General features: G+C 37.2%; 1 protein-coding gene across 2 annotated transcripts in view; it reads left to right on the top strand.

Moving 5' to 3' along the window:
• The window catches only part of EML4 (EMAP like 4), a 153,759-nt gene that overhangs the window by 14,612 nt on the left and 111,663 nt on the right, over nt 1–27,484 (top strand). The window contains exon 1 of one of the 2 annotated variants that reach the window (XM_073791415.1): nt 14,871–14,914. The exons of the other annotated variant lie outside the window; for it this stretch is intronic. Within the exon in view, the coding sequence (XP_073647516.1) occupies nt 14,896–14,914 (19 nt within the window). The 5' untranslated portion in view covers nt 14,871–14,895. Of the gene's footprint in view, nt 1–14,870; nt 14,915–27,484 lie in introns of those variants that run through there. 2 annotated transcript variants of the gene reach the window in all.

Genomic DNA, 27,484 nt, shown 5'->3' with positions numbered 1-27,484 from the left:
CAGGTTATGGACATGGGTAACTTTTTGAAAGGGAGTAGCAAAGCAAAGGCGCTAACCTTTATTCCGCTGTGATTTCAGGAACTATGTCAGACACTTTTCATAAATTAACTAATAACTAAACGGCAAAAAAATTGTTAATTTCAGTTTAAAAAAATACCCTCAAGGGTAACTTTTAAGTAGATTGAATAAAACTGAACTTGTTATTACAACCCTTCATATGAGGATGATGATTATAGTGACGGACTTCTTGTGACTGAAATGAACTATTGATGCCAGTATGAAAATCTAATAATTCAGCAAGTGCTACATGCCAGGAATTGTTTTCATACTGGGAATATATCAGTGAAGAAAAGAAACAAAAATTCCTACTAAAGTATATATTATAATGAAGGGAGATAGACAGTAAGCAATTTTCATGAAATTATTCACTCTTCAGACATTATTGACTCCTGTATAAACATTGATGTCTGCATTGTTGATTATAAATATACCATCCTTTTTTCATAGAATAGATGGTGATATAGCCTGTGTGGACTTTGGTTGTGTCATATAAGCTTAGAGAAAAGTAATTTTCGGGATGCAAAAACAGGTAGGTAAAACACTGACAACTGTGCTAAGCCTACTTTATCATCATACATCTTAGTCACTGTATCTGATCATATGACAGGGTTTTGGAATAGTATATATACTTCTTAGATGTCCATTCTCAGATTCTTAATTTGTCCTTTTTCATATTTAAGGCTTTATTGTTTACTAAAATACTTTTATGTGTTTGGATATGTATTTCCTTGAGTTTTAGTATTTTTTTTTCTTGTGGAAAAAATTAATTATATTTCTATAAAAACTTTTTTTCTTCCAGGTTAATTAGTATAGATCACTGTTTATCAACCTGGATTCAGGATCCCTATTCAGTTACTAAGGAGAATTCCCAGGATGCTGTGGAGCTCTCCAGACAGCTGTTCGTGGGTGGTAGTGAGGGTAGAGGCAAACAGTGGGTTGTGTGACCAGGGTGAGGTCACCTCTTTTACCTTCTGGCCCTCTTTCTTTCCGGACTTTAACACCTACTTTGGTACTTAAAGCAGTTTGGGCTCTTGCTGTGCTCTGAACAGTTGTTTAGTAGTAGCACCTATAAGGTAATGTTAGATGTTTTTTTGATGGGACTCACGGGGGTGTGACTGTGTCACAGCAACAACAAAAAAGTTGTTTCAGGAGTTTGAAAACCATTGATGTAGTTTTAGGCAGGTAGTTTTAGGCAATGTTTTAATGTCTAGAAATTAATGTCTTCGCATTTGATCTTTCCTGCTCTCATTTAACCTGCATATGGCCACTGGATTATTCTTTCAATACAGCATTTTTATTGTCACTCTCCAGCTTAAAAGGTTTTTATCATTTTCAGTTTCTGTGAGATAAACTCTTAGCTTGGGCCACCTGGCTCCAACTTTACTTTACCAGTCTCACCCCTTTTTGGGGAATGTTATGTGGATTCTCTCAGTATCCCTTTTCTTGCCTCATTTATTGCTACCTTGTTTCTTCTTATGCCATTATTTATTATATATTACATATATAATATATTGACAGAGTTGCCATAATACCCTAGGGGAAATCAGGGAATTTGAAAACCAACAGGTAAGATTATGACACGTTCCTAAGAGTTGTATGAGAAAGTATCTTTAGAGCAAGGTTTTGTGAATTGTTTTCTTTTCCTGCTTATTAACCTGTTCCTTCCTCTCATCACTGGTATTTTGTATAACCCTGCATAAGCCAATCTGCTTTTTTGCCAAACCTCATTGGACTTCCTTAAAACTGAGTATATTCTGTTCCTTTGGGAATTTGGTAGTTTTGTTATCAAATACAATGCATTCTTGATAGCAGATTCTCACAGTCATTTGTTTTAAAACATCACTGAGCACCTCATTATCATATCTTGATTTTAGTGAAAAAGAGTAGAACTACAGAGTAGTTTTGAGAATTCAAATTTTTAAAATCAGCTTTATTGAGCTATGGTTTACCTGCGATAAACTATGCCAATTTCAATTGTATAATGGGTCTTGAAAATTTTGTATAGTTGTGTATCCACTACCACAGTCAAGATATAGACCATCTCTTTTGCCCCAAGATGTTCCCTTGTACCTCTTTGCAGTCAGTCCCTTCCCTCTACCCCCACTGATCTGCTTTCTATCCCTATATTTTGTCTTTTCTATAATATCGTATAACTGGAATCTTATAATCTGTGGTCTTTTGTGCTTTTAACTTAGTATACTTTTTAAAAATAAATTTATTTATTATTATTTATTAATTATTTTTGGCTGTGTTAGGTCTTTGTTGCTGCGCGCGGGCTTTCTCTAGTTGCGCGAGCGGGGGCTGCTCTTCGTTGTGGTGTGCGGGCTTCTCATTGTGGTGGCTGCTCTCGTTGTGGAGCACATGCTCTAGGTGCGCGGGCTCAGTACTTGTGGCTCACGGGCTCTAGAGCACAGGCTCAGTAGTTGTGGCGCACGGGCTTAGTTGCTCCGCGGCATGTGGGATCTTCCTGGACCAGGGCTCAAACCCGTGTCCCCTACATTGGCAGGCGGATTCTTAACCACTGCACCACCAGGGAAGTCCTAACTTAGTATACTTTTGAGATTCATCTGTGTTGCATGTTTCAGTAATTTGTTCCTTTTTATTGCTGAATAACATTTTATTGTATAAATATACCACTATTAGTTTATCAATTCACCAGATGATGGGCATTTCAGTTGTTACCAGTTTTTGGCTATTAAGAATACAGCTGCTGTGAACATTGGAATACATGTCTCCCTGTAGCCCTGCAGCCACTAGTCTACTTTCTGACTCTATGCATTTGCCTATCCGGTGCTCATTTTTTAAAAAGTGGGTTGTTTGGCTTATTATTAGGTTTTGAGAGTTCTCTGTATACTATGGATGCAAGTCCTTTATCAGTTATGTGTTTTGCAGATATTTTCTTCCAATTTGCAGCTTAACTTTTCACTTACTTAACAGTGTCTTTGAAGAGTGAAAGTTTGGGGTTTTTTAAAAGTTAATTTTTATTTATTTATTTATTTATTATGCTGTGGGGCATGTGGGATCTTAGTTCCACGACCAGGGATCGAACCGAAGCCCCCTGCATTGGAAGCGTGGAGTCTTAACCACTGGACTGCCAGGGAAGTTCCTGAAAGTTTTTTATTTTGATGAAATCCAGTTTATCGATTTATTAAGATGAAGTTCAATGTATTATTTTTTTCTCTTATGGTATATTTTGTGTCCCATTTAAGAAATCTACCTAACCCGAGGTCACAAAGATTCTGAAAGAAAACTCTTTCTCTGCTCACAACACTTCTGACACCAAATGTGTGGGTTTTCCACACCAGGCAATTCTAACACTACCTGGAATTAGTGCAGATCCTGCAGGTTAAGGGTTCAGTCCCTCAAGACTGCCTCCCTGCTCCAGATGCCAATTACAAGTTCAGACTTCAGGTACTTCTGACTGACCACTTATAAATGCGAGATTTTCATGCCCCCTCCTTGGGTTTAATAATATGCTATAACAGTTCACAGAACTCAGGAAAACACTTTACTTACTATTACTGGTTTATTATAAAGGATATAATGCAGAAATACCCAAATGGAAGAGATGCATTGGACAAGGTACTTAGGAAGGGGTGTGGAGCTTCCATGCCCTCTCTGGGCGTGTCACCCTCCCAGCACCTTGCTATGTTCATCAATCTGGAAGCTCTCTAAAGCCCATCATTTAGGGTTCTCTTGGAGGCTCCAGTACATAGGCATGATTGATTGAATCATTGGCCAGTGTGGTTGAGCTCAGTCTCCAGTCCCTCTCCCCTCCCTAGAGGTTGAGGGGTAGGACTGAAAGTTCCAACCCTCTAATCACAGGGTTGGTTCCTCTGGTAACCAGCCCCCACCCTCCAAAAGTCACCTCTTTAGCATAAACTCAGGTATGGTTGAAAGGGGCTCCTCTCACCCCTATTACTCAGAAAATTCCAAGGGTTTTAGAAGTTCTATGCCAGGAAATGGGGACAGAAATCGAATATATATATATATTTCTTATTATGTCACAATTTCTCTCCTGTTATTTTCTTCTAGAAGTTTATAGTTTTTGCTTCTATTTTTAGGTCTGTGATCCTTTTAGAGTTAATTTTTACATATAGTATAAGGTAAGAATCAAGGTTCATTTATTTGCACATTGATATCCCTTTGTTCCAGCAACATTTGTTGAAAAGATTAGCCCTTTTCCTTTAAATTGCCTTGGCACCTTTGCCGAAAATCAATAGACTACATATGTGTCAGTCTATTTTGGACTCTGTATTCTGTCCCATAGATTGTTATGTTTATCATTAAGTAAATACCACACTGTCTTGATTACTATAGCTGTAAAGACTTCAGTTAAGTTTTTTTATATTTGAAAAATAATTTAGGGGAAATAAATCTTTTTTATTAATTAATTAATTAATTTATTTTTGGCTATGTTGGGTCTTCGTTTCTGTGTGAGGGCTTTCTCTAGTCGTGGTGAGCGGGGGCCACTCTTCATCGCGGTGCGCAGGCCTCTCTTGTTGCGGAGCACAGGCTCCAGACGCGCAGGCTCAGTAGTTGTGGCGAGCGGGCCTAGTTGCTCCGTGGCATGTGGGATCTTCCTAGACCAGAGCTCGAACCCGTATCCCCTGCATTGACAGGCAGATTCTCAACCACTGCGCCACCAGGTAAGCCCTAGAGGAAATAAATTTAACTTTAAAACTTTGTAGACTGACAGAAAATCACATTAATTCAATGATTGTTGTTAACATTTTATATTCATACTTTAGCGTTTACCTTTTAAAATTACTTTCAGGAATATGATCTCTTGATTCACTAACAATTTTAGGAGTTAGAGCAGACATTAATATCCATATTTCATAAATGAGGAAGCTATAATATTTAAATTTTTAAAATTAATTTTTATTGGAGTATAGTTGCTTTACAGTGTTGTGTTAGTTTGAGATCATACAATTAATAGTTTAAGATCATACAAGTAGTGTAATGAAGGAAGAACTAAAGCCCAAATGTTATGCCTTCAAAAATCCAGTATGCTTTCCACTATACCACACTACTTTCATTTGCTACTCTTCTCTTATGTTGAATGTTGGAGAATGAGTGTTTTATGAAAAATTCAATCAGTAAATTTAATTCAGTTAAAGTATAGAGCTATAGAAGAACCAACATCACAAGACACATTAAGAAGTTAAAACTGGGCTTCATTTTTTTTCTCCGGTGGTGTGTTTTACAACCAGAATAGGTATTTATAGTTTTGTTTCATTAAATGAAAGCTGAAAAATTCCTTCTGAAAGAACTGTTTTAAGAAATGAGGGTGTTCTTGCCAAAGTGAGAACAAGAACAATAAAACTTAAATTTTAGACTATTTGAGTGTGTGTGTGTTATCTGTAGTATTCTCTTATATTGCCACTCCCTTAAGTTCTTTCCCCCAAAATCCCCACAACCTCAGATCATAGTTAAGAGGTTTTTGCAGGAGTACTGGTAAAAGATGATGACAGCTGGGGTTTGTGTGGAGGTGAAAGAAGTGGTAGCATTTGGAATGTGTTTTGGAGAGCCTATTGATGTGCTGATGGATGGATGTAAGGGATGAAGAAAAGGAATGAATCATGATCCCATGATTATCCACTCGTAGTGTTTTAGCCTGATCAACTTGGTGGGGCTATTTACTTGGTGTGGGGAAGACTTAGATGCATTGGAAGAGTTACACAGTAGAGGAATGGAAATCAGATAGAAGCTGTTAAAGCCCTCTTAAAAAATTTTTTTAACTTAAAAATTTTTTTAACTTAATTTTTTAAATTAATTTTTATTGGAGTGTAGTTGCTTTACAATGTTGTGTTAGTTTCTGCTGTACAGCAAAGTGAATCAGTTATATGTATACATATAGCCTCTCTTTTTTAGGTTTCCTTCCCAGTTAGGTCACCACAGAGCACTGAGTAGAGTTCCCTGTGCTATACAGTAGGTTCTCATTAGTTACCTATTTTACACATTGTAGTGTATATATGTCAATCCCAATCTCCCAATTCATCCCACCCCCCCTCCCCCCCTTGGTTTCCGTAAGTTAGTTCCCTACATTTGTGTCTCTATTTCTGCTTTGCAAGTAAGTTCATCTGTACCATTTTTCTAGATTCCACATACAAGTGATATTATACGACATTTTTCTCTTTCTGACTTACTTCACTCTGGATGACAGTCTCTAGGTCTGTCCACATCTCTGCAAATAGCACTAGTTCGTTCCTTTTTATGGCTGAGTAATAGTCCATTGTGTATATATACCACATCTTCTTTATCCATTCCTCTGTTGATGGACATTTTGGTTGCTTCCATGTCCTGGCTATTGTAAATAGTGTATCTTCTTGAATTATGGTTTTCTCCAGGTATATGCCTAGGAATGGGATTGCTGGGTCATATGGTAGTTCTATTTTTAAAATTTGGTTTTTATAGAAAGTAATATCACATCTCAGACTGAGAAGATAGAGACGAGATGAAATTATTTATGCTCTTACCTTTCTAACAGTCATTTAAAGTGTTTTGGTGTGTGTGTATTTACAGTCTTGTATAGAAGCTGGCAAACTCTCTATAAAGGCAGCTACTCAACTCTGTTGTAGCATGAAAGCAACCACAGACAATATATAATAATTGGGTGTGCTTGTGTTCCAATAAAACTTTATTGATGGACACTGAAACATGAATTTCAATTAATTTTCACATATAGCAAAATATCCTGGTATTGAGTTTTCTTGCAAACATTTAAACATGTAAAAATTATTCTTAGCTCACAGGCCATACAAAACCCACTGGCAGACCAGATTTGTCTTATGCATTTGTTTTGTGATTACAGTAATATAAGCCTTGATAAACCTAGAGTTTATGAAGTACTTTTATATTATTTCTTTTAATTCTTGCAATAACTGTAGGAAATATTTACCATGCTTAACATAAAATGCACATTATGTACATAATTGAGGGCAAGGATGTGCATTATCATTGGAATTCTTTGTCTCTTACCTCCACTTCTCTGTGTGTATTGATTTTGTTCTTTGAAGTAAGCTTTATTCAGCAGCAGGGGTCACCCCAGTAGCTCTGCAACTGCATCCTCAAAGTTTCCTTCCCTTAGCACTAATTTGAAAAATCCAAGAACAGGACTTTGGTCCTGCTTACATCAAATTTTTATCCCACTGCTAAGCATTATGTTTTTCGGAAGGGCAATGTCATCATGTAGGACAGTAACAGTTCTCTTTTGGAACCAATGTTTAGAATAATAGGAGGGGGATTTAGTAGTTTCTCAAATGAAGGTCTAAAGGGTAGCACACACATGGCCACCTGGGGGAATTATGATTTGGACAGCCATACCAAAATCATGTGTATTTACAATCATTGTTTAATTTTCGGATTTAACTTTGTGTTCTTTTCATTTACTTGTTTGTATCACACTCAATTCTCTTTCCTACATTCTAGTTTTCATTGCTACTTACTTGTTTATGTATTATTAACACCATCTCAAACTGAATTTTAAAAATCCCTAGTTTTGAATGTCTCTTTCTCAAGATTCTAGGTCTTATACCTCAGTGAAAGTTACTCCTTTCTTTTAAAAAGTTTGTACTCTTTCCATTGTTTCCTGACCACTCCAGTCCCTCAAATACTAATACACTTTTATGGCAAAGATCTTGGTCCAATCTCTTGTCACTTCCATAACAACAAGGATAGATGAGAAATAAGTGAGGATCATTTGGAAACTTCAGGCACTAAAATATGAGTATATTTAGGTAGAATAATTGGCTTACCCTAGAATTCAAAAGCCCCCAAAACAGTTGCTGCTGTCTTAGAGTTTTCAGAGTAATTGATTCCACTCTCACTTTCAGTTTTCTCCAGTCGTTATCTAGAGAACCCGAGATTCTTGATACATCTGTACAAAGCGTTCAGGGTTTTGCTACTGTAGAGGGGTGACAGGTGAAGCCCAACAGTAGTAAAATTGTTTTGCAGGATCTGAGATTGTAGAGAGTTATGGCTGGGAGGCTGTGGAAATTGACATGTTTCGGCTGGTTGGATCCATTAGCTAAACATTGGTCTTTAGCTACATCACAGCATGCTTCATAGTAAATACTGCATAGTGTGCGGACGGTTCATTCTGTTGAAGGAAAAATTAATAAAAGGTGGTTTGAGGATGAAGAATTAAAAGAGGAAAATCATTTAGAGTTATGTCTGTTGTATAATTGTTTAGACGGACAGTGGAAAAATTTCTTAGGAAAGAAATTACTGTCGAGGTTTTATTTCTTAGGGCCAAACCCAATCTAATGCTGTAATGAGGACTAAAACGATTTAACTTCATTTAAGTTTTGGCTGTTTTCATCTCAGATTTCTTAAAGGGACATTTTTATATACTTTGTTTTAATTTTTTCATTTCTGTTAATTTTTAAGAGTTATATACATTCTTATTTTTAAATGTGCTGATATTACTTTATTGTCAGATGGTTGTAAGATTTCCCTTTTATCATTTTTAGGGCAATTCATGTTTTGCTTATTTTAAATCATATTTGTAATATATTATTTTTTATAGCCTGTACATAAAATACATATAAAGAGATGGTTACCATAAACTTTTCACTTCTAATGTTAAGGGTTTATTTATTTATTTGTTTTGGGGTGAAGTAGAAAAGAACAGCTTTATTGCTTTGCCAGGCAAATGGGGACATGTGGGCTAGTACCCTCAAAACTGTGTGTCCCAAGCCAGGGCGGGGGGGGGGGGGGGGGGGGGGGGGGCAGGGGCGGGGCGGATTTGGTGAGGAGTTTTATAGCAATGGTTCAAGGGCAGGGTTGCTGATAAGGATCAGGGTGTGTTCAGGGCCTGCATTCCTTTAATCTGGCCTCAGGTGGTCTCTGGATGAGCTTCTGTGGTTCTCCAGGTTATGAAATGGTGACCTTCTCTCTGGAATGAAGAATGCTTCATCGAGTCTTCCATTTGTTGGAGGGTTTTACTTCTGGTTTCAGGATTTAATGAAGCTCAGGTTCTTGATGTCTCATCGCAGAAAGAATTCAGTGAGAGACAAAGTGATAGGTAAGAAGTGGGTTTATTTAGAGAGAAACACACTCCACAGAGTTTGGGCCGTCTCAGAAGGTGAGAAAGGCCAAGGGTTTATTTAAAAATTAGAATATCCTACAGTATTTGTTGAAGAAAATCAAGTCTTTTAAAATAAGATTGACAAAATTGTATATATTTCAGTTATTTTATTTTTCACTTCATATGCTTTCTGTTTGATTATTTATACTTTTATTGTGGATTTGTTGTACTTATGTACTCTGAATACAAGTCCCTCCACACTGTGGCTTGTGTAGTTATTTTCTTAATGGTGTCTATTTTTTTTTTTTAAGATGTTGGGGGTAGGAGTTTATTAATTATTTTTGCTGTGTTGGGTCTTCGTTTCTGTGTGAGGGCTTTTTCTAGTTGTGGCAAGTGGGGGCCACTCTTCATCGCGGTGCGCGGGCCTCTCACTATCGCGGCCTCTCTTGTTGCGGAGCACAGGCTCCAGACGCGCAGGCTCAGCATTTGTGGCTCACGGGCCCAGTCGCTGCGCGGCATGTGGGATCCTCCCAGACCAGGGCTCGAACCCGTGTCCCCTGCACTAGCAGGCAGACTCTCAACCACTGCGCCACCAAGGAAGCCCTTAATGGCGTCTTTTGATGAGTAGGAATTTTAGAACTTTTGTTGAAGTCTAATTTGTCATTTGTTCCCTATGACTAGTGCTTTTACTTTTAGATAAGTGACAAATTAATTATACTTCAAATTAATTATAATTCAAATTAATTTCTGTATGTGGTATGAGATAAGGGATAAAGATAATTTTTTCCTTATCCTCAATAACAAACAACACTGTTTGTTAAAGACCTTGCTTTACTTTCCTATTAGGCTTGAATATTACATTATAAAATAATTCTTGAAGCAGTTACATAGCTAGCTCATTGGTTATAGCAACTGTGCTTCCAAGTTTAGTATTACAGGTTCATTCCTTCAGGATCCAGTTAACTTGGCCTTGTTTTGTGGCCATAGATATATTTCTAATCTGCTTTAGCCATTTGGTAGACTTGTATTGTTCTGAAGTAAGAGGATATAGCCTAACTCCATTGTGCTACCAAATAAAACATTAGAGCATATCCCCTAATGATAATTCACTAATTTGATTTTGTGTGAAAGACAGTACATTATTACATTTTTAAAGCATGTAGTATGCATATTAATATAGTGCCTAATGTGGCATGCTCAGTTTTTGTGTCTTACTAAATAAGCAGAAATACATTAATTCTAGTGAACATTAGGTAATAATTTTCCAGAGTTTTGTATAGAGTAGAAAATAGAGACATGACATTGTAAAGTCCATTTGTTGTTAGGTTTTGTGGGTAAATGATAATTATTATAAAAAATTTAAGACACAGGAAAATTTTAAATGTAGTTCTACATGTACTTGTGTCAATATATAGACACATTACATAGACCCAATCATTGGTTTACATTTTTGAGATACCAGCATTAAACATGAGTTATCTTTGAAGAGGCTGAATTTGAATTATATTACTCTGGTAGGATTTGTGCCAGCCTTTGGCTAATCATTATCTTGTTGATTATGTTTGGTTGAAGATGACTCATTTTTCAAGGAGCTTTATTGCAACATTACATATTTACTACAGGAAGCCTGGACGGAAATGGAGAATCAGGTCATCGGAGATTTTTTTCTCTAATCTTTATTGTACCAGGTGTTAACTAAAGTTAATTATTTGTCAATAACTGAATTCTCTGTAGAGCCTAGTATTTCATTAACCAAATGGTATAGGATTAGTTATTCCTTTTTCATGGCAAACAGGTATGTGTTTGATGATTGTTTAAATATTGATCATACTTCACATCATACTTTTGACTACATTTAGATAAAATATTTTATTTTCGTTGAGTATTATAATTGAGAGTTTTTGAAATCATAGAGATTAGAGTTGATGAAGATGTGACTATATTTATATGCTGAGGGCAAATGACCAGTAGATTGGTCAGATGTGAGGGAAGGGGGCCATGTATGATGGACATAAGCTTTCCACAGATAATAGTAGGGGATGTACTACGGAGCAGTAGTACATCCTAGGGGAAGGATGTAATCCTAGGGGAAGGATTAGTTTTTAACCAAAGAGACAGCTGTTTCACTGAGTTGAGAGAAAAGGAGGTAAGGATACTAATTTGGGGAGGGGTATTTCTACCTGCGGTCTGCTCTTTTCTCTTTAAAAGAAGAGGTGAGGACACTTTCAGAGAGTACGTATGAGGTAGAAATGGCGGAGTTGAAAGCTGGAAGAGCGTTGTAAGAATTTGAGGTAGTTACTGAGGCTAATGGGAGTGGAGTTTACTTGAGAAATGTAGAGAGACTCAGATGAGTTTTGATGGCCATGGATTTTGTGGTGTCCTCTGTGTTGTGTATCTTCCTCCCCACCCCCACGCAGTACTCTGGTAAACGTGGGGGACAAAATTTGAGAAAGAAGGAGAATGGTGTGAGAAGAAGCAGGGACCAAAAAATTAAAGGTATTGTAGTGAGAGTGATTGAAAGGCTATATCTTGGATGTCTAGGCGGGATAGGGAAAGAAGTGAAGCCAAAACAAGGCTGATAGGGAGAAAATGGAGGAGCGTAACACCAGAAGTTTCCATGAAGCTAGAGTAAAGTGTGATGGGGGTGAAAAGTGTGAAAGAGCTGCAGGATAAGGATAAGAACTGGTGGTTATAGGTCAAAGCCATGAATTTTAAGATTTCAGGTGAATAATTGTTCTGGGTGATAAGGTCTAGAGTGGTCATAGAGGTAGATTGTTCAGTTGAGTATTGGAGGTAAAGACCAGTGTAGTTGGATATCTCCTCACTCCTTAAGGAGGAGAGCAGCTAGGATGTTCACATGGATTTGGAAGTCAACAGGTTGATGATATCTGAAAAGACAAGTGAGGTAGTGAGACAGGCATTAAAACTTCTCTGTTAAGTTGGGGAGTGACTGGGAAGTTGGTTGATGATAGTGATGAAGTTTAAGTAGAGCCTAATTACAAATTCGGGAGAAAGTAGACTTTTGGAGTAATCATCTATGTGCCACAATAGGAAGAAGATAAGAAAATGCTGATATCTCCTGGTCTATTGTATGAGGTACAGAGAAAGATAGGTGGAATGAGGTTCTGTAAAGGGTCTAGGAAAGTTTATTCATGAAAGGAGGAGCATTGCAAACGACATAATGAAAAGCTTTGGAAAGGAAGGCAACCTATCAGGAGAGAGGATGGGTAGGAAAGAGAAGGAACCAAGCTTTACAGAAATTTGAGGTCTGTCATTTACTAGTCAGATGGTGAATGTGTTAGGGAAACAAAAGTGATTTATGTGTTATTGTGGAAGCATGGAAGTAGACCATTTGCCATGAGATGGTGATATGATACATGGCACATCATTTATGCCAGTATCCGAAAATAATTTTGTATGGTATCATTCCTTAATGAGATGAACAATGGTTGCTTAAATAAGGTTGCTAAGATTTAGAATAGAAATACCAGTGCTCTGTACATATGAGTAAGGAAGTAAGAATTTCAGTGGTAATTACTTAATGACCTTTGCTATATATACATATGGCTACAGACAGCAATCTTTTGTGAATTCAGTGTAAATGCTTATGTGGATAAATATTAATTTGTGGTTGTCAAGCAAATTAGTTCATTTAACAAATATATATATTGAGTTCTTATTTGCTGGTCATTGGGATCAAAAGCTGTCTTTTGCTTGAACCCTCTCTAGTTGAGAAGATAGTTTCAGGGGGACTTCCCTGGTGGCCCAGGGATTAAGAATCCGCCTGCCAATGCAGGGGACACGGGTTCGAGCCCTAGTCCGGGAAGATCCCACATGCCGCAGAGCAACTAAGCCCATGCGCCACAACTACTGACCCTGTGCTCTAGAGCCCGTGAGCCACAACTGCTGAGCTTGTGTGCCACAACTACTGAAGCCCACGCGCCTAGAGCCTGTGCTCTGCAGCAAGAGAAGCCACTGCAATGAGAAGCCCGTGCACCACAACGAAGACCCAACACAGCCAAAAATAAATTTTAAAAAATAAATTAAAAAAAGATAGTTTCAGAAATTATGGCACTAAGTCAGACTCAAAAACTTTCTTTGTAGAGACAATAATCCTCAAGTTCAGCAGTTTGGCTCTAAACATCACAACAATTCTGAATACCTAAAGGAATATCTAACTTTTGGGTAGGACTGTGATAAAACTTTACTTAAATGGGTGAGACTGTGATAAAACTTTACTTATAGTCACTGAATGTCATGTAATTTTCTTGGGTCCTTTAATACTGTTCTTTGAATTCATTTTTCAGGTGTTTAAAAATATGAAAAATCATTCTTGGTTAGCTGGTCCTACGAAAGCAGGTTGTGGGATCAGATTTGGCTTGTGGGCAGTAGTTGTTGACCTCTGCAGAATGGCTTGATGTAATTGTTCTTTACCTTACCAAGGATAACAGAAACGGAGAATTCTTAACAGTTCTTTAGAATAAACTAGTATTGTTAGGTACAGTTACAAGTTAGAAGTGAATCTAGGTAAATGTTCGTTTGAGCAGATATTCACGAAATGCTAAGATTATGAAACTCTTTAGTATTTTATTTCTTATTACCATACCATATGCTTTTAGAAATCATAAATATTCAACTCTTAGTCACTCCTATTAAATTGCCAGTTTGTTCTATAACCATCAAAATATTTTGATTCTGGGCCTTTTCTTTTTGTAATTTGATTCTTCTGTTAAGGGAAAAGGGGTGTTGGAAATATAATGAAGGGTTCTCAAAAAAGATGATTCGTGCAGAGTTTACAAAATTGGCATCTTAGATTACAATTTGTTATTAACCTTGTAGAATGAATTTAGTGTAAGATTGGTTTATGTGCAACAAAAAATACTTCCAGATGTGATCACTGGTATATGATTCTGAATTAAAATGCTTAATGAAACTTTTAGTGTTGACACTGATAAAAATCTGTCCCTACACATAGTGAAGTTTATCAGCAAAAGTTTACCGTTTTATATTTGGCAAGGAAAAGAGATATACAAAAATTAAATTAGTTTCAGTTTCACCGATAACAATTATAGGTATCGACGGTGTTAAGTGGCCATTTATAATGACTGTATGGTTGGTGCTGAGCCAGCTTCCCTGGCCTGCCTAACGCACAATAAGGATTCAATATACGTGCCATACTAAATTCTGTGTCAGCAGGCACTCAAGTGGAGGAATCAAAAGATCTGTTAGTACAAAAGGAAAGGTTCTTTTAGGAATTGTTAAGTTGATTGAATCAGTCAGATTCTAGACAGAAATGGGGAAATTACTTGTATTAATAATACTATGTCAGAACCATTTAGTGGTTGGCTATTACATATAGTATGATATCCAATTTTCTTTGGGGTAGGATTCAAAGCGCTCCATAATTTGGCCCTAGCCTTTCTTTCCAGCCTTGATTTTCATTCTCTGATGTTAACAAACTGTGTAGTCAATCTCTGTTACTCATTTGTCCACAAATATTCTCTCTGGAATTTTCTTCTTTTTTCTGCCTAGCCAGGTTTTGCTTAAACTTCAGGACCTGAATCCAGTCTCTTTTCTTTCAGTAGGACAACTTTATCCATCGTGATCTTTTTTTCCTCTAAATTTCTAGCACTTACTGCTTCTCTCACACATTTGACAGTTACTGCTTTGTGACACTTCTTATAAAAATATTATGTATTTGCTTTGTCATCCCAGCCAGATGGAAAACTCCTTGAGAACAGAGACCATATCTTGTACTTGTTTTGATGTATTTCAGACCTTGGGAGGAAAGTAAAAACTTCATGAATTCCATGTTTGTGGGTATGAAATTTTTTTTCTAAAGTGTATTATTTCTCCTTTCTTTTTCTTCTTTAACTTTTATTTTGAAATAGTTTCAAATATATGGAAAAGTTACAAGAATAGTTCAAACAAATGAATGTTCTTCACTCCGATCCAAAATTACTAGCATTTTGTTGTGTATGCTTTATTGTTCTTTCTCTACATACATTTTTTTCCTACTGAGCCATTTGAGAATAAGTTGCAAATATTATGCCCCTTTATCCCTAAATATCACAGTGTACATTTCCTAAGAGTAAGGGCATTATACAACCATAGTACAGTGATCAAAATCAGGAAATAAACATTTGTACAATACTAGTTTTAAATCTCTAGACATTATTTATATTTCACTGATTTGTTCCATGTAGCATTTTTTTCCCCTCTGTTCTAGTCCAGGATCATGCATTTCATTTAGTTTTTGTTTCTTTAGTCTTCTTGGTTTCTTTAATCTGGGACTGAACCATTCCTCAGTCTTTTTTTTTTTTTAATGAGATAAACATTTTTGAAGATTACCAGCCATTTATTTTGTAGGATGTCTCTCAATTTGGGTTTGTCTTATGTTTCATCATGATTAGATTTAGAATATGCGTTTTTGGCATATGTATACTCTATAAGTGATGTTGTGTCCTTAGAGTGCATCATATAAGGGGCACGTGATAGATGTTTTTTCTGTTATTTGTGATGTTTTCTTTGAGCACTTGGTTAAAGTGGTTCTTTTTTTGCTTAACAGGACCTAAGTGCTCTCCTACAGTGGAGCTAGTTAATATAAGAAATAGTTGAGGGCATTACCTACATTAACTTGAGGGATACCAACTTCTGTTTAATTTGGTAAATAATAAAATTGGAATCATCACAGTGAATTTTAATAGTCACTAGTGAATTTGAATAGCACAGCGATCAAGAGAGGCCTGGGCATTTATCCAAACACATTCTAAAGATTACTGTAAAGCTGTAGTAATCAAAAAAGTGTGGTGTTGGTAGTCGAATAAATAGGAAAAATATTTTGAAAACAGACTCAAACATATAAAGTATTTGGCATATGATGAAGGTTACATTTCAGATTAGTGGGGAAGAGGATGGATTCATTAATGAATTATATTTGGGAAAAATAATTAGAACCATTATGTATCTGTCACATTCAGTTGCAAAAACCCAGAGTCTTCTCTAGCTAGTTTGAGCAGAAAGGAATTTATTAAGTGGTACTAAATGGCTTCCAGAGTCATTAAGAGGACTGAAAAAAAACAGACTATAAGCTGGTTCAAACATAACCAAAATTTTAATAAATATGTGTATAACTAAATATATGTGTATATATATAGTCTCCAAATATATGGTAATATAATAATATCAGGTATAACTAATTTTCACATAAATAATTTAAAAAATACAACTAATACCTCAAGAGTGATTGAAAATGTCTTAAGGTGGTTTGCCTCTGCACTGAATGATCTTGGACTGTAGGCCTTTGATTTCTTGTGTCTTTTTAAAAATAGTTGTGTTCTTATTGGTGAGCTGTTCTTGCTTACCTTAGCAGCTTCACCTGAAACACTTTTTAATTTACTGCTTTTCATTTGCTGTGAATTGGAAAACCAGATTACTTTGGTTTGTACACAGTTTTAATGAGCTTAGTTAAGACGTAAATTATGAGGGCCAGAGGAACCTTCCTGAAAATAAATGAAGTGGTTTTCAAACTTAGTATTTTAACTTCATGGTTTCAGTTTTAACTGTTTTAGGCTCCTTTTTTTGGTTACTTCCTGGTTCTTGGCTCAGTTCTGGTTGGTTGGAGCGGAAAAATAAATGACTTCTCTGTGAATTTGGCATAAAATAAAATGTTAATTCACCTTTGCTTTCCTGATGAGTCATTAATTTCCTGATTGTTCTATATTTTAGACAGTCATATTTGATATGCAGTTGTATTTGTAGGACTTCTTCCCCTAACTTAAATGTTGCAATACAGGTTTGTAATGGAGAGTCCTCTGAAAATGGTAGTATTTGGAGATGAGCATGCTTATAGTATTGACACCTCCTGGAATCAGACGTGAATGAGTATTTGAGATCCTGCTTTGTGATGGCCACTCAGATTTTTGTCTCATCTCTTCTTCTTCACTGGACAGATACAAATTACATTGTCTACCACGCTGGTTTTCAACCCCATTTGTGTATTTATTCCACTTGTTCTTCCCACTTACCCTGGAAGAGAAGTCTTATTTTTATCTTTTGAGTAGAGAGGTTAGTGATTTGTTTAAGAATATTTGTTACGCTCATAAGTATTCAGATTTTGAGGTGAACTTCCATTCTCATACCTGCTTTGAAGCTGAAGCAGTTTTGCCTCACATCATTTAGAACTAGAATTTTTTAAGGTACCGATTTTGTATATATGTTTATAATCAAATAACTAAGATAGACTTACATTTAAGATTTTGTGTTCACAATGGTTAAATGTTGTTTTACAATATATATTTTTGGAAGCCTATTTCCTTTCTCTTTTTTACCTTTTATTGTAAAACTAAAACAGGTACAGAAAGCCACACAAATGTATAGCTTAGTAAACTACAATACTGTGAAGTGAACACCCTTGTAACCACAATTCAGAAGAAGAAATAGACCTTTGTCAGCCACTCCAGAAGCTCCTACATATGCCCCTTCCAATCACAGTGTCTTCTGTCCAAAATTATCTACCAGTCCTGACTTTTGTAGTAATCACTTCATTTTTTCCATATGGTTTTTATCCCCTGTAAGTATCCATCACTGGGCACTAGAGTTTAGTCACACTTTTTTTTTTTTTTAAAGTACTTACAGATGCATGTTTTTTTTATCGGATTATAAAAAGAATGAGAAATTATAATAATAAAAAATATAATCACTAATATTATCATAGTACTAAAAGCAGTTATTTGGAAACTCAAGGCTCCACATAACCAAAAATGCGATTTCAAAACATGAAGTAATTTTTTTAGACACTTATATTTTACCTTCTGTGTGTGTGTGTGTGTGTGTGTGTGTGTGTGTGTGTTTTATACACAAGTACCACAAAGCAGAATAGTATTTTAACTTTACTTCACTCAACATGCATCTTTTTTTCCGGGAGAATGTGTTATATTCCTTCGTACATTGAATAACATATCTACAGGGCTTTAACAGCTTATAAAGCAGATATTCATGATCTGATTTAATCCTCACAACAGTCTTATGATGTCTTCATATTCTTCTTTCCATTTTATGGGTAAGGAAGTGGTATAACTAGTAGGTGGTAGAGCCTTGATTGGACCTTGTGATTGAAAAGGCTTTCTTTCCTTCTAAGTGTTTTCTGAACTTCAGTCATCTGAGTACTACCTTCATAATTTTTCCCAGTCTCTTATAACTGGTACTGTTTTACTTAATCATTTTATGTGGCATGACCTTTTTTTTTAAATAGACTATTTAGAACAGTTTTAAATTTACAGAAAAATAGAGTCGATAGCACAGAGTTTCCACATTAACTCCTGCGTGCAGACACATGCGCGCGCACACACACACACACGCATGCACACACAAAACTTCCTCTGTTACTAACATCTTACGTTAGTATGATACATTTGTTACAACTAACAAACCAATATTGATACATTATCATTAACCAAAGTCCATAGTTTATTCAGATTTCTTTAGTTTTTACCTGGTGTTCTTTTTCTGTTACAAGTTCCCACCAGTTGTCATTTCTGTTTAGCTCTTCTTGGCTGTGACAGTTTCTTAAATTTTCCTTGTTTCTAATGACCTTGACAATTTTGAGGAGTATTGGTTGAGTACAGCGTAGGATATCCCTCTACTAGAATTTGTCTGATATTCTTCATGATTAGACTGGGGTTATGGGTTTTGGGGGATGAAGACCACAGAGATAAAGTACCATTCTCATCACATCATATCAAGGTACATAGTAGCAACATAATTTATGACTCTTTTTTTTAAAATTTATTTTTGGCTGCGTTGAGTCTTCCTTGCTGCGCACGGTCTTTCTCTAGTGCGGCTAAGCGGGGTCTACTCTTCGTTGCTGTGCACAGGCTTCTCATTGCATTGACTTCTCTTTTTGCGGAGCACGGGCTCTAGGCGCCTGGGCTCAGTAGTTGTGGCTCGCGGGCTCTAGAGCGCAGGCTCAGTAGTTGTGGTGCACGGGTTTAGTTGCTCCGCAGCACATGGGATCTTCCCGGACAAGGGCTCGAACTTGTGTCCCCTGCATTGGCAAGTGGATTCTTTTTTTTTTTTTTTTGCGGTACGCGGGCCTCTCACTGCTGTGGCCTCTCCCGTGCGGAGCACAGGCTCCGGACGCGCAGACCCAGCGGCCATGGCTCACAGGCCCAGCCACTCCGCGGCATGTGGGATCTTCCCTGACCGGGGCACGAACCCGTGTCCCCTGCATCGGCAGGCGGACTCTCAACTGCTGCACCACCAGGGAAGCCCAGAATGTCTTATAAATGTTTGAGACTATTTTGGGGGGTCATTTTTAGAAGCTTCCCTTCCCCAACAAGTCACTACTAAAATTCTGTCTTAATTTTCTTCTCATTAGAACTTTTTTCTATCCAATTAACAGATATATTGACATGACACTGACAGATACATTTACTGTATGTATGTTATTTGGTACCATAGTAAGGCAGATTATTATCCCTTTCTTGCATTTCTGTATCTTCATAACATTTTCCAGTGTTCCTTCTGGGGCAGCATTGTACCACAGTATATTGATCAGGACTTGGGAATTAGGAAAGCATATCTGCAGATATTGTAAAAGCAGCTACTAGAGAAAGAGGATTTGACACTATTGTATAGTGTCAAGCACTGGAATAGGAGTTTGGAGGCCTGTGTTCTAGTCCTGGTTCTGCTCTGTGTTATGTAAACTTGGAAGTCAATTCCTGCATTCTCATTTGGCTTATGTGATCTCCAAGCCACCTTCAATAATTATATCGTTTTACACCATGGTTCTGCAGATAAATTAGCGTACAGTGTAAAGTATCAAGGGTAAAATGTTGGAATGAGGTATCACCTCACACCAGTCCGAATGGCCATCATCAAAAACTCTACAAACAATAAATGCTGGAGACGGTGTGGAGAAAAGGGAACCATCTCGCAGTGTTGGTGGGAATGTAAACTGATACAGCCACTATGGAGGACAGTATGGAGGTTCCTTAAAAAACTAAAAATAGAACTGCCATAGGACCCAGCAATCCCACTACTGGGCATATACCCTGAGAAAACCATAATTCTTGTACCACAATGTTCACTGCAGCTCTATTTACAATAGCCAGCACATGGAAGCAGCGTAAGTGTCCATCGAAAGATGAATGGATAAAGATGTGGCACATATATACAATGGAATATTACTCAGTCATAAAAAGAAACGAAATTGAGTTATTTGTAGTGAGATGGATGGACCTAGAGTCTGTCATACAGAGTGAAGTAAGTCAGAAAGAGAAAAACAAATACCATATGCTAACACATATACATGGAATCTTAAAAAAAAAAAAAAGGTTATGAAGAACCTAGGGGCAGGATAGGAATAAAGACACAGATGTAGAGAATGGACTTGAGGACACGGGGAGGGGGAAGGGTAAGCTGGGACGAAGTGAGAGAGTGGCATGGACTTATATATACTACCAAATGTAAAATAGATAGCTAGTGGGAAGCAGCCACATAACACAGGGAGATCAGCTCGGTGCTTTGTGACCACCTAGAGGGGTGGGATAGGGAGGGTGCGAGGGAGACGCAAGAGGGAGGAGATATGGGGATATATGTATGTGTATAGCTGATTCACTTTGTTATAAAGCAGAAACTAACACACCATTGTAAAGCAATTATACTCCAATAAAGATGTTTAAAAGAAAAAAGAGGATTAAAATGTTGGGAACTTCCCTGGTGGCAGTGGTTAAGAATCCACCTGCCAGTGCAGGGGACATGGATACATGAGCCCTAGTCCAGGAAGATCCCACATGCCACGGAGCAGCTAAGCCCCTGTGCCACAACTGCTGAAGCCTGTGCACCTAGAGCCCGTGCTCTGCAACAAGAAAAGCCACTGCAATGAGAAGCCCACACACCGCCACAAAGAGTAGCCCCCGCTTGCCACAACTAGAGAAAGCCCGCGCACAGCAACGAAGACCCAATGCAGCCATAAATAAATAAATAAATAAGAAAAAAGAATAAAGTGTTGGAAATAAATAAATAAGAAAAAAGAATAAAGTGTTGGAGGGACTTCCCTGGTGGTCCAGTGGGTAAGACTCCGTGCTCCTAATGCAGGGGGCCCGGGTTTGACCCCTAGTTGGGGAACTAGATCCTGCAACTAAGAGTCCACATGCTGTAGCTAAGAAGCCCGCATGCCGCAACTAAAGATCCTGCACGCCACAACGAAGATCCCGTGTGCCACCACTAAGACCTGGTGCAGCCTAAATAAATAAAATAGAATAAAGTGTTGGAATACCTCTGCTTCAGGTGTAAAAAGATTAAAATCCTGTAGCTTTGCCCACCCTCCACCCAAGTAAGCTTTTAATTAAAGTATAGCATACATACAAAAAAAGTACACAGATCATAATAACACAGAACATGGATCACAAAACATTACCAGAGTCTCAGAAGCCCCTTGGTAATTCCTAGTCACTCCTTTTCCTCCCCTGTCAAAGGATAACTGCTGTCTTGACTTCTAACATCATAGATTAATTTTGGCTGTGTTTTGAAATCATTCAGTATGGCTTCTTGTGCCTGGTTTCTTTCCCTCAGCATTATATTTGTAAGATAAGTAGAGTCGTCATTCGTTCACTTTCTTTTTTTAAATTTATGTTTAAAATTGAGGTATAGTTGATTAACAGTACTATATAACTTTTAGGTGTATAACAGTGCCTTGTTCATTTTCATTGCTATGTAGTGTTCTTAGTATAAATATATTGATTTATCCAGTCCTCTGTTGGACTAATCATAAAGGAAAAAAATAAATTGAACTACCTTAAAGTTAAGAACTTCTGATAGTTTTTTAATCTTCAGGGATTGAATCTTTCCAATTTATACTTTTATATACTGTTTAAATGAGACTTCAAGTTGCGAATGGGTTCTTCAACTTAAAGTAGCCTAATGTCTCCCTTTTTTGCTTTTTCCTAGCAGCCACTTGAATCTTGCTCTGCTGCCTTTACTGGAAGAAAGGAATAGTTTGATTATTATTTTAATAGCATGAAAAAACTCTAGAAGCATACATATTAAAGAAATAAAAGATTAATAAGGGCAGTAATTTAATATCTTTTGAATTTTCACTTCTAGGACAGATATAAGAATTATAGTTTTAATTCATATTTTATAACTATTTAGAAGGTACTTTTTTTTTTTTAGAAGGTACTTTTGTGTTTTCTTAAAACAAGTATAAAATTAAGGGTATTAATGACTATGTTATTTAGATGCATCAACTTATGATTCTCTCACACAATTATAATTTATAAGCTGAATGTGTAGACTTTTTATATTCATTCCATCAACATTTGTCAAGCACCTATTACATGTATAGTCATAAACTTTGTTTTATTGCCTGTATCAAGTATTGTGTTTATTGGTGGATAACATATATGAGTTTGTGATCCCTAAATTTTTCTCAACAAGTCACTGAAAACCAAATTTCACTGGTAGAGGCTTAAGACATTTTATCATTACAGATGCAGTCAATTCTCTATTAACTTTTTTTTTTTTTTTACTTTTTATTTATTTTTGGTTGAGTTGGGTCTTCGTTACTGTGCAGACTTTCTTCTAGCTATGGTGAGTGGGGGCTATTCTTCATTGCAGTGCACGGACTTCTCATTGCAGTGGCTTCTCTTGTTGTGAAGCACGGGCTCTCTATGCACATGGGCTTCAGTAGTTGTGGCTCGTGGGCTCTGGAGCGCAGGCTCAGTAGTTGTGGTGCATGGGCTTAGTTGCTCTGCGACATGTGTGATCTTCCCGGACCAGGGATCAAACCCGTGTCCCCTGCGTTGGCAGGCGGATTCTTAACTACTGAGCCACCAGGGAAGTCCCATCTAATTTTTTTTTTTATAAGCAGGTTCTTATTAGTAATCTATTTTATACATATTGGTGTATATATGTCAGTCCCAATCTCCCAATTCCTCCCACCACCACCCACCCCCAGCCCCTGCCCCCCGCTTCCCCCTTGTTTGTTCTCTACAGGGTCCCATCTATTAACTCTTTATTAAGGTAGCAACTTGTATGGGAGTCTCAGATCACTGACAGTGTCAGTTGGTGGATTCAGTATGAACTTAAATAGCAAAAATTACATCTACCACATTCGCTCTTCTGTACATATCACCCAATATGTAAAATTTTAATGGTTTAAGAAATAGCCTGCTATTTGTTGCTTAGCTGAGTTTTTATTAGACAGTGAGTGGGGTGTTTATATTTGAATAGGCTAGGCAGTGATATTTCTAACTAACTAGCCCTTTTCCTTATTTTTTTATTCTCACTTGCTTGGCCTAGAGATTACAGGGTTCTTTTTTATTTTTCAGTACATTGAGAATGGATCATTTTATAAAAATGAAGGATTTGGGCTAAATATTTACTGTGTAAGGTACCTTATTTATGTATTCTGGTTTTTAAAAAGCACCCCAAAACTTGGCAGCTTAGGGGTTCCCTGGTGGCACAGTGGTTAAGAGTCTGCCTGCCAATGCAGGGGACACAGGTTCCAGCCCTGGTCTGTGAGGATCCCACGTGCTGCTGTGCAGCTGAGCCCGTGCGCCACAGCTAGTGGCGCCACAACTGCTGAGCCCACGTGCCATAACTACTGAAACCCGTGTGCCTAGAGCCCATGCTCTGCAACAAGAGAAGCCGCCGCCATGAGAAGCCCGCGCACTGCAACAAAGAGTAGACCCCGCTCACCTCAACTAGAGAAAGCCCATGCGCAGCAACAAAGACCCAACACAGCCAAAAATAAATAAATAAAATTAAAAAAAAAAACCAACTTAGCTTAAAATAACAATTACGTTATTATATATCATATTATTGTGGGTCAGAAATTTGGGCAGAGCTTAACTAGGCAGTTCTACATTAAGGTCACTTGGTGATATTTGACTAGAAGGTCAGACAGTTTCATGTCTGGTACACGTCTGAATGGCTGGCAGGCTGGGCTTAGATGAAACTGTCAAACTGAGTACGTATATGTGGCCTCTCTGGCATGGTGTCTCAGACTGGTTAGACTTCTTAAATGGCAGCTCAGTACTCCTGAAGAAAGGAACCAGTCTTAGAATATGCAAGGCTTATTAATATCTAGTCTTGAAAGTTATGCAACTTCTATTAGTTAAAAAGTAAGTCACAGGGCCATCCCCGATTCCAAGAGGACTATGGAAGGGCATGAATACTGGAAGGCATGGTTTATTGGGGCTGTCACCTTTGGAGACTAGCTATACTACAGGATCTAAGGATCTATAACTCTGCATAGTATATATAGAAAACTTACTTTTTTTTTAACAGGATGGTATTCAAATCCCATAGCCCAACTACCTTAATATTTTTATTTCCCTATAAAATCTTCCAGAGTACTCTGCAATTTATATTTTCCCCTAGAAATGTATGTACCTCACATATAATTTTTTTCTGTTTTATTATGAAAACTGTTTAATGTACAAAAAGATGAAGTAATTTACAGTGAACATCCATATAACCACCATTTAGATTCTGTAATTAACATTTTGCTATACTTGTTTTATCACGTGTCTATCATCAGCCTGTCTTATTTTCTGATGACTTCAAGAGATGCAGGTACTCAGATGTAGATATAAGGTACTTTTCCCTTCGATCCTTTTACCTTGGAGGATAGTCAGAATATATAAAGAATCTCTAGTGGTATATCTTCTCTCTTTGAGAACTTACCTGTTAGGAACTTTTCAGCCTGCCTTATTCATCGCTTATCCAGCCTAACTGTGGTTTAGTTTTTGACAGCTCTTAAGCCTGAGAGTCTCACTAAGATCTTTGAGGGAAAAGAAGAAATCATTTTTTAAGTTATAAAAACAATTACCCACAATCCCAGCATAAGCACAACTATTCTCATTAATGTGTTCCTGTTCTTTTTCCATTTCTAGTATTTTTATAATTATTTCTGGTGTGTTGCACAGTAGACCCTTGAAAAACGTGGGGATCAGGGATACCAACCCTCCATGGAATCGAAAATCTGTTGATAACTTTACAGTCGGCCCTCTGTATCTTTGGTTCCTCTGTATCTGGGTTCCGCATACACAGATTACACCAACATTGGACTGTGTATTACTGTAGTAGGTATCTGTTGAAAAAAATCCGGGTGTAAGTGGATCCATGCTGTTCAAGGGTGAGCAATATGTAGTTTTTAAATCTTTTTTTAAAAATATGGGAAGTTTTTAGATTATTGTATTATAGCCTGATAATTAATGAGTGTTTGTTATTTCATTGGCTAGATCATCATTATTAACCCTGCCACTTTTGGACAATTAAGTTGCTTTCCAATTGAGAAAAGCTATTGAACCCAATGAACTATTACTACTTATTGTGTGAAATCGGTTATATACAAAGTTTATCCCACCCTTCTGACTTGCACAACCTTAAGGGTTGAAAATGATGAGATGGCAGAGAAACAGAAGTTAGAAGGAACAAAGATGAACTTCAGTTCTGATTGACTTTGTAACTGCATCAGGAGGAAATAAGGAAGTTAGAAAAAAATTATACTTTCAACTTTGATGGACCATTTTTGTCAATTAAGAAATTTTCATTTTTACCAGTATTCTCAGTTAGGCTGAGTAAATTTCCTACTTAAAGTCTACCTTCAAGTTTAAGCATATTAGAAATCTTTGGTGTCAGAGTATAAGGACTAGATATGTATATTATATTTTCAGTGAATTTTATTCCTGTTGTGGAACTCCTCTATGAACCCTGAGAAGCAGTAACCAGTTAACTACCACTTGCTAATGTACACTTTCATAAGTGGTGGTTTCAAAATTTTCTCCCAGCTTGAGCATAATTAGCTAATTAGAGATATTCAAACAAATTGAATTCTGTAATCTTAGGGATAACAGAGTCTTGTAGAAGATAATTTATGAGTTCTCCTACAATGATATAGGATTATACTTACCCCATCAAAGCATTTAAATCTTGTTTTATTAAAAGATTTTTCAGAGAAAGCAGTTCTTATTTGTCAAGAGTTATTCTTCCTAGAATTAACCTTTACCAGTAAAAAAAAAAAAAAAAATTCTTTTGTATCTAAGTCTTATGTTGTTTTTTTTTAATTTATTTTTTAAAATTATTTGTGTTGGGTGTTTGTTGCTGCGCGCGGGCTTTCTCTAGTTGTGGAGAACGGGCTACTCTTCGTTGCAGTGCGCGGGCTTCTCATTGCAGTGGCTTCTCTCGTTGTGGAGCACGGGCTGTAGGCGCTTGGGCTTCCGTAGTTGCGGCACATGGGCTCAGTAGTTGTGGCTCACGGGCTCTAGAGCGCAGGCTCAGTAGTTGTGGTGCACGGGCTTAGTTGCTCCGTGGCATGTGGGATCTTCCCAGAGCAGGGCTCGAACCTGTGACCCCTGCATTGGCAGGCAGATTCTCAACCACTGCGCCACCAGGGAAGCCCCAGTCCTATGTTTTTCATGTTATGTACGGAGTATACTTCATCCTGTTTGACCCTCTCTGGAAACAGATGATTGCTGTTTTTCATATAGTAACTTTAGATACTTTAAACCTAACATTTGTCTTCTAGGTTTCAGTGTGCTTGAATTAAGTTATTTACATAATACAGGCCTAAACAGAGCTTTCTGCCCGTGAAAAAGATGCATCTCTTAAAATATGCTTCTGGACTACGTTTCATCATGTTTGTGTCTTCATTCATTGTCTTAATGAGTAGTTATGTAATTTGAACTACACTGCTTGATTGCTGGGGCTTTTAGAACATATGCCCAAGTATCAGATCTATCAACAAATATTATAGCAGATTGCCTCACTAGAGAAAATGGTCTGGATTTGATCTGAATTTTGGATGTGTAGATTTACTTTGGGGAAGACATGGGGAATTTGATCTGGGTTCTGATCATCTCACTTTTGGAAAATTCCTAGAATGTAGGATTGATCCTGGGGTTAATTTATGGGTCTGAGTCAGATCTGGGGTAATCCCATAAGATTGCACCATCCTCTACAAAGTGGGCTCTAGGACATCCCATGTGTTCTACACTTGAGAATTACTACTTGGATCTGTTGTTTATATGTATCCTCCAGAGCCCATCTGAAGAGAATAGAGGGTAGAGGAAAGAAGAATTAAATTTGTCCCATCATATTTACTTTGATATCAGCCTTTCATACTTGGTTCCTACCTGGACCACACAATAAAATTCCGTACTAGGAATATGGGTACTCCTTTCAATTTTGAGGGTGCTTTACTTTGACAATAAGAATATTTGGGCTTTGGGGATTTCAGCCAATAGTATGGTAGTGGCTTCTCCTTTGTTTTCTTCAAAATCAGTGAAAACTTTTAGTATAGGTATAATGCAGTTGAGTAGTTCATTATGCATTTTCCTAAAAATTTAACTGAGACACATTTGCCTTGTTCATCAGACACAT

The sequence above is a fragment of the Tursiops truncatus genome, chromosome 14, assembly GCF_011762595.2.
Source record: "Tursiops truncatus isolate mTurTru1 chromosome 14, mTurTru1.mat.Y, whole genome shotgun sequence".
Lineage (NCBI taxonomy): Eukaryota > Metazoa > Chordata > Mammalia > Artiodactyla > Delphinidae > Tursiops > Tursiops truncatus.
Note: the sequence above shows the minus strand (reverse complement) of the source record. Positions and strands in the feature narration are given on the sequence as shown.